At 41.4% G+C, this 16,317-nt stretch overlaps 2 protein-coding genes across 2 annotated transcripts; one reads left to right on the plus strand and one right to left on the minus strand.

Moving 5' to 3' along the window:
• Nucleotides 1–576: 576 nt before the first annotated feature.
• Nucleotides 577–13,398, plus strand: nup155 (nucleoporin 155). Its single transcript, XM_034546979.1, has 34 exons — nt 577–732; nt 957–1,123; nt 1,952–2,089; nt 2,227–2,323; nt 2,510–2,580; nt 2,663–2,755; nt 3,348–3,611; nt 3,695–3,768; nt 3,891–3,982; nt 4,093–4,190; nt 4,300–4,467; nt 4,571–4,671; nt 4,877–5,047; nt 5,158–5,268; nt 5,512–5,606; nt 5,698–5,783; nt 6,108–6,249; nt 6,425–6,491; nt 6,610–6,725; nt 6,925–7,028; nt 7,251–7,384; nt 7,557–7,748; nt 8,021–8,159; nt 8,233–8,368; nt 8,464–8,617; nt 8,710–8,814; nt 9,677–9,831; nt 10,055–10,184; nt 10,268–10,381; nt 10,482–10,602; nt 10,698–10,808; nt 11,186–11,322; nt 11,463–11,569; nt 12,383–13,398. Exons 2-34 carry the CDS (start codon nt 982–984, stop codon nt 12,519–12,521), a joined length of 4,104 nt encoding a protein of 1,367 aa, XP_034402870.1. The 5' UTR covers nt 577–732; nt 957–981; the 3' UTR covers nt 12,522–13,398.
• Nucleotides 13,399–14,307: 909 nt separating this feature from the next.
• On the minus strand, nt 14,308–15,432 carry LOC117740658 (annetocin receptor). Its single transcript, XM_034547182.1, has one exon. It carries the CDS (start codon nt 15,430–15,432, stop codon nt 14,308–14,310), a length of 1,125 nt encoding a protein of 374 aa, XP_034403073.1.
• Between the last annotated feature and the right edge of the window lie 885 nt (nt 15,433–16,317).

Consider the following 16,317-nt stretch of genomic DNA (forward strand, 5'->3'; position numbering starts at 1 on the left):
GCCCCTTACATTGATATACTGTGCACAATTTCTACTTTCACTTTAATTAAAATAAGTAACAAGAATATGCCTTTACTACCACTCTGACCCTGTGCATCTTTTTGTCATAACTAATAGTCAATCGTATGTCACATGCTTTTTTTATGTACAGAAATACAAAATGTAAATCTAAAAGATAACAGGATTGGAAAACATGCACTGTAATATTTCTAAATGTGATACATAAACGTCATGTTCAGGGAATTGCACTTTTCTTCTTTCGGTGCTGAAATGATAAAACCAACTGCCTATGTGTTTTGAATTGGGGGGAAAAAAACATTCTATTGGATATTGTAAGAAATAAAAGCCAATTTAATGATCCCTCTTTACAGCATACTAAAGTAAGAGTTGAGTTTAATCATCGTTGTTTAATTTATGTTATTGTTTGTTTCCAATTTCCTTTTACAGATACATTATTACATATTTAATGTGGTGAATATAATATATCAGATACAAATACATTGACCGATGGATGGCAGCACATCTTTTCACTCGTCCCAGTTCTGCGGAAATTAAGGAGACGAAGAAGAATGATTCACCGGAAAGAAACCTTCCCCATCGGCCGCTGTGCATGAGGTTGGCGGGCTGCTGGTGTTTGAGTGTTTGATGTATTTGTTTAAATTCTGACGCTCAACTAGCGACCATAACCTCAGTGTCGTGTAACTCAATACCACGCGGAACCTTTCCAGTCGGGTAAAGCAACGAGTTGACTTTGAAACATTTTATTTCACACTTAGCTAGCATTTAGCTCGCATGCTAAATAATAAGGTTTTTAAGCTAGCAGTTGGCTAACTAACCGGCACATGTAACTTGCTGTGCAGTTTGCAGTACATCTCTCCTTTTGTTCACATGTGATATATGTCTTTACTTTAACTAACTGCTGTCGTCTAACTATATTTAAACGGTGTAACCTGTAGGTAAGTTAACGGTGGTAGCTCAGCCATGCCGTCCGGCGCTGGACTCAGCAGCCCGGCAGCTGCCCTCGCCGAAGCGCTGGAAAACTCCTCCCGGCTCATTGACAGACACCTGCAAGAAGACCGCTGCTTTCCGGACCTCTCGGAGCTGCTCAGCGTCCCTTCGCACAGTAAGTCATGAGGAGGGATGTGGAAGAAAAGAGAGATACCTAAAAGTAGCTATTAAACTCAAGTGGTTCTCTTTTACATCAGGGATGCCAAAATGTACAACAAGATGGGATAGAGTAGGTGGTGGGAACCCGTGAGACATTCAGTCACTTCACAAGTAACGGAATTTAATTGTAATGCATCAAAAGAAAAGTTGTCATTCTCTGCCTTAATGTTGTGGTTATGGATTACCGAAAACAACAGTTTGCAAGCTATATCTAAATATTTACCAGATTAAATTGCAGAAAAAAGGGAAATCTGCTGTTTACAACTTTTTCATGCTGAGATGGGGCAGCACCTGTTACCCCCTTGGTGCAAATATGTCTGCCAAAATATCTCTTCCTTCCTCATCCAGAATAGTTTTGCAATGTGGAGCATCTTGTTAAAAACCCATTTCAAAGTGGACTTTAATTTTGACCAGTCCTTCTGTTTAATCGGCATGTTGATATGCTGCACTTGTCCGGTGGATGGATTCTCTTGGAAAGGGTGACGGGCTCACTAACACAGATTTCAACAAATTTGTGACACATTTGTGACGAAGAAGTCCTTATGGGCCTCGATAAAGTCTTAGCTCTTAACTAGTTAAAAATTTGAGCAAAATGAAAAGTATTTTTGTTGTTTGTAGTTGTATTTCAACTGGTAGAAAAAACACAAGCTACCACAATGTGTCTCTCTGATTTTAAAATAAATGAATGAATGAATTGGTAAATAAATATGATTGGATACAGCATTTGGTCTGTGGGACGTTTATAATCAGACTTTAACTTTGTTGTTGTTTATTGTGTTGATAGATATGCCGTCCCTCTCTGGAGTGTCGGACATGGACTACCCGCTCCAGGGACCAGGTTTACTCAGTGTGCCAAATCTCCCAGAGCTCAGTGCTGTCCGCCGAGTTCCTCTGCCACCTGAGCTGGTGGAGCAGTTCAGCCGTATCCTTTTTAGTTATTCAGGAACAACTAATTGAAGGCTTTCACTTTCATCGCAGCCAGAGGTTTCCATCTCACATATAGTAAAACTGTTTATGGTTGATTGCTTTGTTTTGAGTTTCAACTTAACCATTTGACAGATATGCAATGTAACTGCATGATGGGAGTTTTTCCAGAGATCTGTCGAGCGTGGCTTACTATTGACAATGACATCTTTATGTGGAATTATGAAGATGGGTGAGTACCGCTACTTTATATGGGACTGAGGGATGTTAACAATGTGCATTACATGAAAACAACTGAAGTGCCAACAATGCAAATTTAAATGTATTATTAGTATTCCCTATTTTTTGTGATTCCACTGATTATAAATTGGGAGTGGAAACAATTATTTCCTTTTTTTTTTCTCCTATTTTTTTGCAGAGGAGATGTGGCCTATTTTGATGGCCTTATTGAAACCATTCTGGCAGTGGGCCTTGTAAAACCAAAACAAGGTATGTGTAAACATTTAAACTTGGCATTGATTAAACATTTGTATTGACTTATTTGGGTAATGTTAAATGTTTTTCTTCGCAGGGATTTTACAGCCACACATTCACTACCTCTTAGTATTGGCCACTTCTGTGGACGTAGTGATCCTTGGGCTGAGCTTCCCCAAGAGCCAGGCGGGTGAGTCTTTCCTACAACTCTTATCACAGTGACACTGCATTTCAGTTGTTCCCTGTAGCTTGTGATTTATGTAGATGCCAGTGAGGAATATTCAAATGACGCTTTTCTGTTTTTCAAATTAATTGAAATTTTAGCCTTTTAAGAGTTCAACCTCTAATCCTGCAACAAGATAATCATATCACGCTACAGTACAATAAAAGATGTCCAACTGCTTAAAAGTGTCTCAGTACATGCATAACATAGAGGCTTGCAGCTAAATTAGTTGCCACTTACACTCAAATATGTACAAACAAGTGCCAGATATTCATAAGCTAGGCAAATGAAAAAGATACGGTCAGCTGCTGTACCATAACACAATTATATTGTAACTGTCTCATTTTAAACGTACGCACAGTTAAGAATCGGTACATGGATACATTCTGTATTTGATTGGTATGTTACTTGTATAGACATCAACATGAGATATGAAGAGAACTCAACTGTCATATTCCACATTCCTGCTACGTTTTGCTTGTAACAAAGCTATTAATATCTTGTGTACCTGCAGTAGTTAATCTGTATTCTTTGTGTGTCTCTTTTTCTTTTGTTGTAGGGTTGAATGACAGCATGTCTGGTGGGATGCAACTACTACCAGACCCCCTCTTCTCAATCCCGACAGACAACACCTACATCCTATCCATCACCTCCACAGACCTGGGACGCATTTTCATGGCAGGAAAGGACGGCTGTCTCTATGAGATAGCTTACCAGGCCGAGGCAGGATGGCTGAGCCAGCGCTGCAGAAAAATCAACCACTCTAAAAGCTCTCTGTCCTTCCTCGTCCCCTCTGTGCTCCAGTTCTCCTTCTCTGAAGACGGTGAGAAGAGGGACACAGTTATATGTGGAAAGATGTCTTTACTTCAATTAAACTTTAACGTTTTTCGTCCTTGTGCGCCACAGACCCCATTGTGCAGATTGCTATTGACAACTCCCGCAACACACTATTCACACGCTCTGAGAAAGGTGTTCTGCAGGTATGACGTTTGGTGAATGTCGAGTCAATATTTCTTGTTTGTGTGGCTGTTTCTGAGAAACTAACACATGTGTGGTGGTTGTCAGTGTGCTAAAATGACTATCAATGTGTCTGTTTATTTAGGTGTATGACCTGGGGGCTGATGGTCAAGGTATGAGTCGTGTGGCAACCATGTCACAGAACACCATTGTTGCGGCTGCTGGGAACATAGCCAGGTATGTCAGTCTGTTGACCGTCAGTTGTGTTTTCTTCACATCTGTCATTAATTATATTATCGAGAAATAAGAATTTATTTTCTGTCTCTGAAACTCTCCTTCCTCTGCAGGACTATTGATCGTTCTGTCTTCAAACCCGTTATCCAGATCTCTGTGATTGACAGATCTGAATCCTCAGATTGTCACCTGCTCGCTGTCACTCATGCAGGTAAAGATTACTGAACACTAGTGAAGAGGAGTAAAAACGGTAGGATACATGTATGGTAATATGAAATGTTTATACTTAACGTGTACCCATTTTATATTTATTTTTGTAGGTGTGCGTCTCTACTTCAGCACCACACTCTTTGCCCTTCCACACCAGAGGCATGTGGCAGTTCGACCTAGCCTGTTAGCTTTGGTCCATGTTCGTCTGCCACCGGGTTTTTCTGCATCCTCTACCCTGCAGAAACCTGCAAAGGTCCATAAGGCACTACACAGCAAAGGTTAACCTTTTTTTTCTGCTATTCATCAGTTTCTCAGAAAGACCCAATGAGAGTCAAACTCAACATTGGTTTCTCTTTGTTCTACATTTGTTTAAATGTTCAGGTATTCTGTTAATGGCTGCTTCTGAGACAGAGGACAGTGACATTCTGTGGTGCATCAATCATGATTCCTTCCCCTTCAAGAAACCCTTGATGGAGACTCAGGTTGGCACATAAGAAATGTACAATAAATGTTCAGTAAAATTGTAGGTACCATTTGTTGCTGCTGTGTATTCCTGATTATGTATTAAATACTTTCTGGTCAGAAATAACATACCTCTGCCTGACTGTCTCCTACTAAAAACCAGGATCCATTGGTTAAAAGGAACTCTACAATATGCCTCTCTTTTTCTTCTGCCCTTTGTTGCAGATGATGTCTAATGTAGATGGACACTCTTGGGCTCTTTGTGCCATTACTGAGGAGAGACCATCAAAGATATTTACTCCTCTGAACAAGGAACAGATCCCCATCACTGATTCACCTGTGGTGGTCAAACAGCACAATATCCCTCAGCAGAAGTTTGTCCTTCTCTCTGCAAAGGTTAAAACTGCTCGCATGACTCATGTTACACAAATGCTCAATGCTATCATATTGTGACAAAACAATGTCTTAATATGTATACTAAGAGTAGACTCCTTGCCGTCCTGTAGGGGAGTCATATCTTCCAAAAACTGCGGCCGGTGGACCAGCTCCGTCACCTCCTAGTGAGCTGTGCTGGGGGAGAAAATGAAGAGGTTGAGCGTTTCTTCAAGCTGCACAGGGTACAAAGCTAAAATAATAAATGTTCGATGTTTAAAATCCTCTTAAAATGGCCTTCAACCGAAAACCTGCACATGGCACACACGCATGCTTTTAGGCTACCTAAACCCTGAGAGACTGCAGCCTGCTTGACACAAACACCTTCACGCAGGATTACGACATGCAGCTATACACCCGTGTGCAGGCATATTTCTCTCTCGCACACACATGTAGTGTATATTTGAGTTGTTTATCTATCCGTACAGGAGGAGCAGGCTTGTGCCACAGCACTGATCCTGGCTTGTTCCAGCGCGGCTTCTGACAGAGAGGTGTCACAGTGGGCCACCAGAGCATTCTTCAGGTCAGATTACATTGTTTATACCCGCTCAGATTTACACTTGCTCATACTGTACACAAACTAAAAGCAGTTCCTTTGTTGTTGTCACGATCAGATATGGAGGAGAAGCACAGATGAGATTTCCAGCTGGCATGACTTCTCCCAGTACTGTTGGACCTGTGATGAGCTCTCCTGCCCCAGGTAAATTATAAGGAAAAACTGACCTGGTGAAAATATATAGATAAAGGCAGAATGTATTATTGCCATGTCCACAAATATTTGATTATTTGGATGACCAGCATATTCATACATAATGCATTGTTAAAACATTTTAAAAGTCACATTTCATATTGATACATGTGTAATGTTTATATCATGGACATGAGGCACAACAAATAAATATTAGAATAGTTACAATCTGTGTGTGTTTTTTTTTTTTTTTAAGATAAACAAATATTCTAATGTAATTTTGGCAGAATTTGACAGCCCTAGTAAACTTGTGTAATTCTTGTTACTCTTCCCCAGGCATCGTGCCCCCAGCTTTTGCCACACCTTTCGCACAAATGCACTCTGGGTCTGCCCCCATCACGCCCATGTCAATTGGCCCAGAGGTTATTTTCTCAGGGAAACACAACGGCATCTGTGTTTACTTTGCTCGCATTCTTGGGTAAGTAAATTGTCATCAGCTTTCACATTGTCTTATCTCGAATGTGTTTTCTGGGCGAGAGCCTAAATTAGATATATGTCTCTTTAGTCAGAGGTGTGGATGCTGATGTGACGATGGTGTCAATACTGATCAATATGTCTTTCTCCCCTGTTCTCTTCCGAACACACATTAACAGAAATATTTGGGACGGCAGTCTGGCTGTTGAGAAAACTATAAGCCAAGGAAATCAGACTGTCAGTATTGTAAGTATCATAATTAATTTAATAACGCAATAATCTATTTAACAGTTTAATGGTGATTATGTAAGGTTTTAGAATGATGCTCGACGTGGTTAGTTGACACTATCTATCGTCTCCACAGTTGGAAAGCAGCGTTGGTTCTTTTGCACTGGAGTCAGTACTCATGGAGCTTTGCGGTTTGCGGGAGTTTCTTGATAAAAACTCTCAGTTCAGTCCATCTGCTCTTGGTGCTGCAAGGTAAGTCTTAATTTTCTTGCGCGTGTGCCATCAAGTGCGATTTAGAAGTTAGTTCCTGTGATAACAGGTGGTTTTATCGCTCATTTGGTCTGATAGGCCCAAAAATTAAAGAATTTCAAGAGAAAGATTTGCATGATGAAGGCCTTCTCATGCTCATAATGACCAATTTAAAAAAAAAATCTGTTCTGCTCCCTGTTAGTTTCAGCTCTCCTGCCAACCTGCAGCAAAGGCTGCTGGGATTTATGCGTCCTGACGGATCCAGCTCGCAGCAAGTCCAGCAGGAGCTCCAGAGAAAATATCACAGTGAGTTATGATTGCAGGTTTCCACATTTTTCTCAATATTGTCAAGATAATTAATATCATCAATATAATAATACAATTATTAATCAACTTACATTTTTTGGTGGGAAATGTTGAACTTTGATGTACCAACAAAAGAGGAAAACAAGATTTCTGTTTAAGTTCATCATTGATGTCTTTATTCCCTTTAAATTGCTGTCATTGTCTTTCCATCTCTGTGAATAGCCAAGGCTCAGGTCTATGAGAAAATGTCCCTGCAGGGCACCCAGCAGCTAGTGCATCGCTCTTATCAGACTCTGGCCCTCTTGAAGCTTCTCTGTGATCATCAGTTCAGCGTCATTATGTCTGAGCTGCCAAAGGTACATATGTGCATAAACACTTCTGCTGTAGACAACTGCAGATGCACATAATTTACTGCTGCAGTAATCGTCTACATGCCCTCCTGAATGAAATAAGTTTTGTTTTCAGCCATAAACCCAGTGAACAATGTCAGCTTTCCATTATTTTGCTCACTTTTTTCTGTGTTTGTAGGAGTTTCAAGAGCAGATGAAGGGAGCGAGTTTTAAGGATGTAGTAATCCGGGGCAAGGAGCTGTCTGGAGCACTCGTCACAGCCCTCATTAATGTCTACATCAAAGATAATGCCTCCGTGGAAGCCATCAGCAATCACCTGCGCGACATCTGTCCCCTGCTGTACAGCAGCGATGACAGCGTTTGCTCCAAGGTACAAACATATGGTGTTTTGAGTCTTGGAAAGTTTTTTTTAAACTTTTTTAAATACTCTCTCCTGAATTATCTTAAAAGGGTACTACATATAGATACATGTGTCAGTCTTTATTACAGCTTCAGCAATTACCTTTTTTATTGATGTGCTTCCAAATTTCTTGCAATCTTCAGGATAATTTTAGCGACATCAAAGTCAATAAACGGTATTGAGTTACCCACATCGATCCATGTGTCTACATACTGAATTTGTTGCTTTTGTCTCCCACTCAGGCTAATGAGCTGCTGCAGAGCTCCAAGCAGATTCAGAATAAAGCAGACAAAGAGCGCACACTGAGGGAGTCTCTCCGGCTCTATCAGCAGATCAGCCAACACACAGATCTGCCGCTGGTCTGCTCTCAGTACAGACAAGGTAGGGAACCTTTTTATGTTATATAATAATGTTAATTACATTTTTTGACACTAATGCTATTACATGTTCTCAGTGCGTTTCTACGAGGGAGTCCTTGAGTTGTGCCTCACGGCAGCAGACAAGAAAGATCCACAGAGACTGGGGCCCCACTTCTACAAGAATGGAGAGCCTGAGGAGGACGGCGTGGGACAGCAGGCCTTCCATGAAAGGTAACACATGGCAGAATTGGCGCACACTCGGCGTCATTGATTGCCATTTTAGACAATTGTCACAACATTTGTCACCCCTCCTCTGTCTGCTCCAGACTTTTGTGTTATAAGTGCATCACAGACACCATGCAGGAGCTGGTGAACCAGAGCAAAGCCGCTCCTCAGTCCCCCAGCGTCCCTAAGCAGCCTGGGCCTCCCGTCATGACTTCTGACCCCAACATGCTCAGCAACGAAGAAGCTACAGCTCATGTGAGAATGAACTTGACAGTTGATGCTTATTTTCTTGCAAGAGCAGTGCAAAGGATCTGCATTATTAATGAAAGTATGTGGTTCCCTTGTAGTTTGAGCAGATTCTCGGTCTGGCTCAGAGGTCTCAGGACGAGCTGTTTCACATCGCTCTGTACAACTGGCTGATTCAGGCCGACCTGACTGACAAGCTACTGGAGGTAGAGTATCTGTCCATGTGTTTTTACATGAAACTTGCATCTTAAAGGAACAATATGTAACACTAATGGCTAGTGTATAAAATAGCAGTTAGCATGACGCCAGCACTAGTTGGGGGCACGTCACCAGCTGTGTGTCTTAAATATCTGAGTACTAAATTTGTTACAGGTTAACTAACCTTAGCTGAACCTCCCTGCTTACCTGTCAAGGAGACAATTGGCCAACTGCACCAATTTTAACATCCTTCTGAGTGGTCTCCATTTAAAAAAAAAAAAATATATATATATATGTGTATGTATGTATTTCCAATATTTACCTGTGTAGTACCATGTCTCTAGTCATGTAGCTTTTAAGGAAGATGCCAAGCTTCTTAGGTCTGGTAACATTCTTTTTGTTATTTCTGTTGATCCAGTTTGCTTGCTTGATGGCTGCTGCACGCTGTATTTGCGTGCCAATTTGTTACATATCTGGCTAACACATGATGTTGAAAAGGCGTGGGCAGGATCACACAGGCCAAAACTAAAACAAACTTCATGCACTGGATTGGAAATGTTATAGGAGAACATACTGGCTGACTGCATTGTTGTCAGAGAAGCCATCATTTCATCTAAGCACATTTACTTTGTCTGATGTATCATTGTAATTCTATTTAATATGGTAAATATATTACATATTGTTATTTTAATGCAGTTCATGTTTGTGCATGTTGTATATCCAGGCTTTTCTTCTTTTTTAAATATCATCCAAAGTTTATGTCCCAACGCACCCACAAGTTGTGGTTTTCCTGATGGATTAAGACACTAACCATGTGTTACATGCCATATGTCTGACAGCTGCCCTTTTTATTTGTCCTCTGTTGTCCAGGTGAATTCTCTGTACCTAGAGGAACACCTGATGCATATGATCAAGCAGGACCAGAGCAAGGTGCACAATATGGACCTGTTGTGGCGCTACTATGAGAAGAACCGTAACTTTGGCAAGGCAGCTCATGTACTGGCCCGTCTCGCTGACATGCACAGGTTTGGACATACAACATCTTGATAATAAATTTCATTCTGGTTGATTAACATATCTCCAGAAAATACATTCACGAACAACTTACAAAATGGACTCTTCTGAGACCCTGATGACCTCATATACCATATATGCACCCCATGAACTCTTTCCAATTATTTAAATTACATTTTCAAAGTGTGAAGACATTAGTAAAAATAAATACCTTCATGTTCTCTGATTATGCAGCACTGAGATCTCACTGAAGCAGCGTTTGGAATACATTGCAAGAGCCATCCTGTCTGCTAAGAGTTCCTCGTGCATCTCGACTCAGGCCTCTGATGGAGAGTTCCTTCACGAGCTGGAAGAAAAGATGGAGGTACGTTTGTGATCACGGTTAAAGTAATCTCAGTGATTCAGCGTTGTAACTACTCAGTTTCTTTGTTTGGTTCCTTTTCCCAGCTGGTGCGTATCCAAGTACAGATCCAGGACACCCTGATCAGACAGTACTCCCATCATCCCTCAGTGAAAAATGTTATCTCCCAGTTGGATTCAGAGCTTATGGACATGACCAAGGTAACACGCAGCAGCAGAACAATAAGAAGTTGGGGATTATAAAGAATTTCCATTAATGTGAAAATTCTTAATAAATGTGATCGTATGTTCTCTGGTGTAGCTCTACGGGGAGTTTGCTGACCACTTCAAATTGTCTGAGTGCAAGCTGGCCATCATTCACTGCGCAGGACACTCTGACCCAATCCTGGTGCACTCACTGTGGCAAGAGATCATGGAAAAAGGCAAGTGAAAATGTCAACAACAAACTTTTTTATATATGCACTTTTTATGCCTTATATGATGTTGGTGTTAGTGATTATTGTTTTGTCTTGTCTAGAGCTGGGAGACAGTGTTGCTATGAGTCCAGCAGACAGAATGAGGTCTCTCAGTTTGAAACTGGTATCACTGGGAAAGATTTACGCAGGAACACCAAGATATTTCCCCCTGGGTAAGCTTTCATACCTTTCTGTTTTCCTCTCATTAAAACGTTCCACCTTGCGGTTTACTTATAATGTTAACAGTAATATGATTAGACTTCTATTGGGTTAGGGTTAGGGTTGCATCATTTATGTCATCATGCCTCAGTGGTACAGGCCTGCAGGGTCATGCTGGGGCTCTAGGTGATTGCTTAATTACCCTCTCATTACAACCAGCCTGTTCAAACTTGTCTTCTCTGTGGAGACAATGATTCATTTTGCATGCATCCTTGGTACTTGCATGCATGCCCAGAATCAATTATGTCAGATTCAAAACATTTCCTCCCCAGTGATGTACAGAGTGCTGAGTACGCCCTGCTAACATGTGCAATATGTCTTGTGATTGTAGAGTTCCTAGTGAAGTTTCTGGAGCAGGAGGTGTGTCGACTGAACTGGGACGTTGGCTTCGTCACCTCCACCATGCAGGAGATTGGAGTACAGTTGCCACGTCTTCTTGAGGTTTATGACCAACTCTTCAAAACTCGGGTACCTGCTTCAGATTATCACATTTCAATTAATCTCCTAAAATTGATGCACATGATTGTAAACTTCAGTTTTTTTATTATTGTGGATTAAATTGTCTCTTGCTTAATCCACCAATCTGCCTCATTCCCTCTTGCCTGTAGGACCCCTGTTGGCAGCGGCTGAAGAAACCTCTGCACTTGGTGGAGTGTATCCACGTGCTTCTGTCAGGATTCGTGGATGAGCCCAGCAGAGTACCAAGCTATGACAAGTAATTTGAGGAGCTGTTCAACATCTGTCCTGTAGTGGGCGCAGTGGTGTTTATAGGGACATTAGCATGAGGTCCCTGTTTTAAAATCCTTGTGACAACTACTGCTACATCCTGTGTCCATGAGCAAGACAAGAACTCTACCTACGTGCTCATTTTATTGTAGGCTGTTTTAGAAAAAATTTAGATCTTCCACCTTCTACACAGGAAGATAAATAATTAATAAATGGTTAGTTTGATTAAGACAACATTTTGGATGGTAGTATCTCCGATTTATTATCATTAGAAAATCTGCTCTCACCTTGATCACACTGGGGTGTTTTTTTCATGCAGTTTCTAGGCAACACATTTTGTCTGTCAATGTGCTACCACCAGCAGCATTCAGTCAGTCAAACACAGCAGATATAAAACCTTACTGTAAACGCCAAATGCCTACTATCTCAGATTGATGCTCATAATTTGCGTCAGAACTACTCCCCGGGGGTTGTTATGTAAAGGATAGGTCCACGTTTCCTTTTCTCTTTTTTTTAACAATACTCATACAGCCGTAGGTTCATTAAAATGTTCATTGGTCAGTGTAATCCCTTCCAAATGCAATATCAATGTAACGCATGGACAGTGGATTCCTTTCAAAGTTAGTGTCTTTTCAGTACAACTCAGCATGTAAACTCTGGAACCGCTTGTTTTTACTAACTCAGATTATGGACGTCCTCATATTAGCTTCAGCAAGGTGCCTATTATGTTACCAAACCTGTCAAATAGGTATTAAACCCTAAGTAAACATGGTTTAAAGGCTTGTTTTCGCTCCCATTTCAGACGCCGATTCACTAACGTGTGTCTTGACAACATCTGTGGATACCTCGTGGAGCTGCAGTCCCTGAGCCCAAACGCGGCCCTTCTACAAACCATCGGAAACTTTAAGTCGCTACAAGCGAAGCTGGAGAAAGTCCACTGACTCTTCTAATGACGTTATTCACAGGAAAAGCAACAGGTGACGTCTGGATCTTGCCAGGTTGGCCTTAATTAAACGGCTGATTTTAAAAGTGTGATCACACGATGAGCCCACGACATGACGTTTGTATTCCACAGTAGAGTTTCCCTCTTTTTCTCTTCGGTCGGATATGTTGCAGCTTAGCAAGAGCTTGTTGTTAAGGAACAGAGGGGGCAGATGACAATGTCTTCTGATTTAAAAAAAAAAAGAGGAAGACAGAAGAGACAGGTTTTATAACTTATTTAATACATTTTGTTATGAATCTAAACATTATGCTGAAATATACAAATTAGGAAAGCAAGGCACTGTTGGTTATTTGCTTTGTGTGCATATAGCTGTGTCTAAAAGATGGATATCTAAAAATGACAAGATATTTGAGTTACTTGTGTTGATTTAAAAACATGACATAAAAACATCACTCTGAATTTTAAAGGTGGGTTTTCATACATTGAAAATGCACTTGACTATTGATTTGGGATATTTTCGTTTGAATCCATATGTCTAACTAAAGTCTTTTGATCACAGGGGAATCATTTAGATTGTTCTGTGTTTCCCTCCAAACAAACAGTTCATGTTTTGGATGTTGTAATTATGTACATAACTTGGCCATAATGTTGTCTCTTTTGCCAAAGGTCATGCACACACACAGAAACATTTTTTCTTTCATGTTTATTATTTAGAGTGAGCATTTTGTCTTCTCGGCTGACACATTTAACAGTGATTTTTGTGATTTTGTTTTGAATGCTGAACAAATTTTTAACTGGTGCAGTTCAGTGCTGTACTGCAAACTTTGAGCGGGAAAATAAATCAAACATTTTTATGAAGAAATAAAACGTGTTCTTGATTTTGTGTATGAGGATGTTTTGAAAACATACAGGTTAACTTGTTACCTTTAAACCAACAAACGTGCGTTCTTGGTTCCAGTTTTGTGTTAAATTTGACAAGTAAATTGCCGTGGGTTAATAACGTTCAAAGTGCAATAATGGACTTAATGTCTTTAATGTTTGTTTACATAATTATCTTTAATTGAAAACGGCACATCGGATTTCTTACTGTCATCACAAACCAACATCGCTGCAGTAATTGCTTAATTTCTTTCCCCAATTTGCTGTGCACTCTAGTGCACAATTATGTTAAGTGAAAAATACAATATTTATTACTTGATGCTGGGTTGATTTCTCTCTCAGTGCATTTATACCATACCAACGTTTACCAGATAATAGTCCAACCTCTTCCTTCTAATGTCTTTAGAATGAGAAGAAATGTCATTTTTATTTTGAAATTATTACATTTTACATAGCTTTTCATTGTTGTGAGGTAAATGACTGAACCTGTGACAAACCAATGAAATGGTATAAAAAACAATCCATTTATAATTATATGAGGATGTATTCCTGCTGAATGGAGCCCACAATTATGTTTTAAGAGCTAACAGTCCAAACCCCAAAAAGTTAGTTTAACCTCACATCTAAAAATGATTAACTTGGGAATGTTTGGTACTTTTACTTGAAAAACGATTCTTTCATTTGAAAACTTCAAAAACATTTTTTTCCCATCGACCAACTCATTAGTCATTAATAATTTCTGCTCTAAAGTAACTTTAAAGACAACATGTAATAAGAGGGATTAGCTCATAGTGGACACGTCCAGTTTATCTCCATCTCTGCCACGGTTTCTTGTTCAGGTAATGGATGCTTTTATTTATTCAATACGGGCCATTCCAACAGATCTGGATGTGAAGCACACATTTCTACCTCTTGCATGAGCAAGAAAGCTTTTTCACGCCGTACAGGAATATGTAGGGGATGATGCAGGTGTAGGAGGCGGCAATGTAGCTGGCCACCTCCACCAGCATCGGTGAGGTGTGGATGTTGTTGGAGATGCGCAGAAGGAAATGAGTCAGCCAGCAGACCAGGAACACGGCGGCCACGGCCACCACACTCTTGGCTGCCCTCACCTGGGTGCTCGAGCCCGGACTTGGCTTTGCTCGCACCTGGCTGGGCCTGGGAAGATTTGGTGGAGCTCCAGCCCCGCTGTCTGTGTTGAGGGGGGAGCTGTGACCTGACGGCTCTCCGTTTGGAGACGAAGAAGCCGGCACGCCCGTGTAAATGTGGTTGGAGGATGCAGGATCTTCTGGATCGTTTGAGGTGCCTGGACCAGACACAGTGCTGACCGATCGGTCGTCGCTGCTTTCAGTACTCTTGTTTTCGTCCTTGACCATCTCCTTGATTGGGTCCGAGTTATGACCGTGTATGCGTTGCCTGTTTTGGAGCAGAGTGATGACAATCCGGACACTGGCAAATACAATCCCAGCAAGAGGGAGAGCGTTGGCCAGGGTTAAATAAAAGATTTCATAGGTTTGCTTCGCTAATTCATTGGGGAAGAAGTCTACGCAGTCTTCTTTGCTCTCGTTTCCGCCCTCCACTGCTACAAAGAAGAAATGTGGGATGCTGAAGACCACTGCCACCGTCCAGCTCCCAGCCAGCAAACAGCCCACCAAGCACAGGCTGTCCATCTGCACCGGAGCGCCGCCACGCTTCAGGGAGCCGACGAGCTTCTGGTACCAGAAAGCACTGATGAAGAAGGTGGAGTAGATGCTGCTGGTTTCGGAGAGGTCGGCGCAAAAACGAAACACGGCACAAAAGGTTTCCCCCAGGAACCAACGTCCAGCGAAATCTGCCACGGTGTCGGGTAGGTCCACCAGGCAGTTGGTGATGAGGTTGGAGACGGCCAGGTTGATGAAAAGGACCTCGTTGGTGCGGATGCCAGATTTCTGCCTGGGCAGGGAGCGTATAGCCAGCCAGTTGTTTCCCAGGATCCCTGCCAGAAACATGAGTGCTCTGATGATGGATTCGATCAACTCTTCGGCATCCATCGTGTCACGAGATCAGGTGACAACTTCAGTTGTTCTTCACTCACAGTTTCCGAAGCTTGTGATGCGTTGGTCTTTGGGCATTTATAGAGGCGGGTAACGAAGCCAGACCCAATCACACTGTAGAGTTTAACAGTCTCACCATTTTCTTTGTCCTCAGGGTGCCTTCATCATGTACACTGAGTTGGAGGTGTATATCTTTCTAATGACGGGCCCTCCCAAGGAGCTCCTCCTGACTATAGTGTATTATCTGACTGAGCAAGCCACTAAAGCACTTATCATCGCACCGTTATTCCTGCGCAGTTCAGTTTGTCTCTCTTTGTAAAATATGACAAGTCAGAGTGGACTTCCTGCATGCAGATGGGATCTTAATTTCATCTTTTTTTTAAATTCTTTTCTGGTGTGTGTGAAAAATGAACCCATCGTCTCACAGCTGCTCAAAGTGAGCGCCCCATTATTTCCCCACGCTGCAGCATTTGATTTTACACCCTGGTGGCGAGATACATTTGCACTTTTCTCTCTGATTTCGTATTTTTGCTTGGGCAGTCGTGCTGCACGCAGCTACATTCAGCTGAAGACAATACATAGCCGACTGGTAATTACAGTCATACACCGCAGTCAGTCAGACGCAGTAGTAAAGCATGCCAAATATTGTCCATGACATGAGAATAACTATATAAATACATAGGCATCATAAAAAAAGATAATATGTCATTAAGGCATCATACCCAAACCACAATACAACAATATGTCCCTCCTGTGAACTATAAAAACTCTTATTGAGCGGTGTATAAACATTGGGAGGAGAGACGGCTTTACATGAGCTGGCTCTGTAACATCTGGCTGGATGTAATAACAGGACCCTCATAGACATATGTAGACTTACTA

This window comes from Cyclopterus lumpus, chromosome 12 (assembly GCF_009769545.1).
Source record: "Cyclopterus lumpus isolate fCycLum1 chromosome 12, fCycLum1.pri, whole genome shotgun sequence".
In the NCBI taxonomy this organism is placed as follows: Eukaryota; Metazoa; Chordata; class Actinopteri; order Perciformes; family Cyclopteridae; genus Cyclopterus; species Cyclopterus lumpus.

What these genes read in the sequence shown, in the direction of transcription:
- nup155 (XM_034546979.1), top strand. Translation starts at nt 982, where the DNA reads ATGCCGTCCGGCGCTGGACTCAGCAGCCCGGCAGCTGCCCTCGCCGAA. An exon ending in ATGACAGCGTTTGCTCCAAG is followed by an intron (nt 7,749 to 8,020) that starts GTACAAACATAT and finishes TCTCCCACTCAG; the next exon opens with GCTAATGAGCTGCTGCAGAG. An exon ending in CTGCTCTCAGTACAGACAAG is followed by an intron (nt 8,160 to 8,232) that starts GTAGGGAACCTT and finishes ACATGTTCTCAG; the next exon opens with TGCGTTTCTACGAGGGAGTC.
- LOC117740658 (XM_034547182.1), bottom strand. Translation starts at nt 15,432, where the DNA reads ATGGATGCCGAAGAGTTGATCGAATCCATCATCAGAGCACTCATGTTT.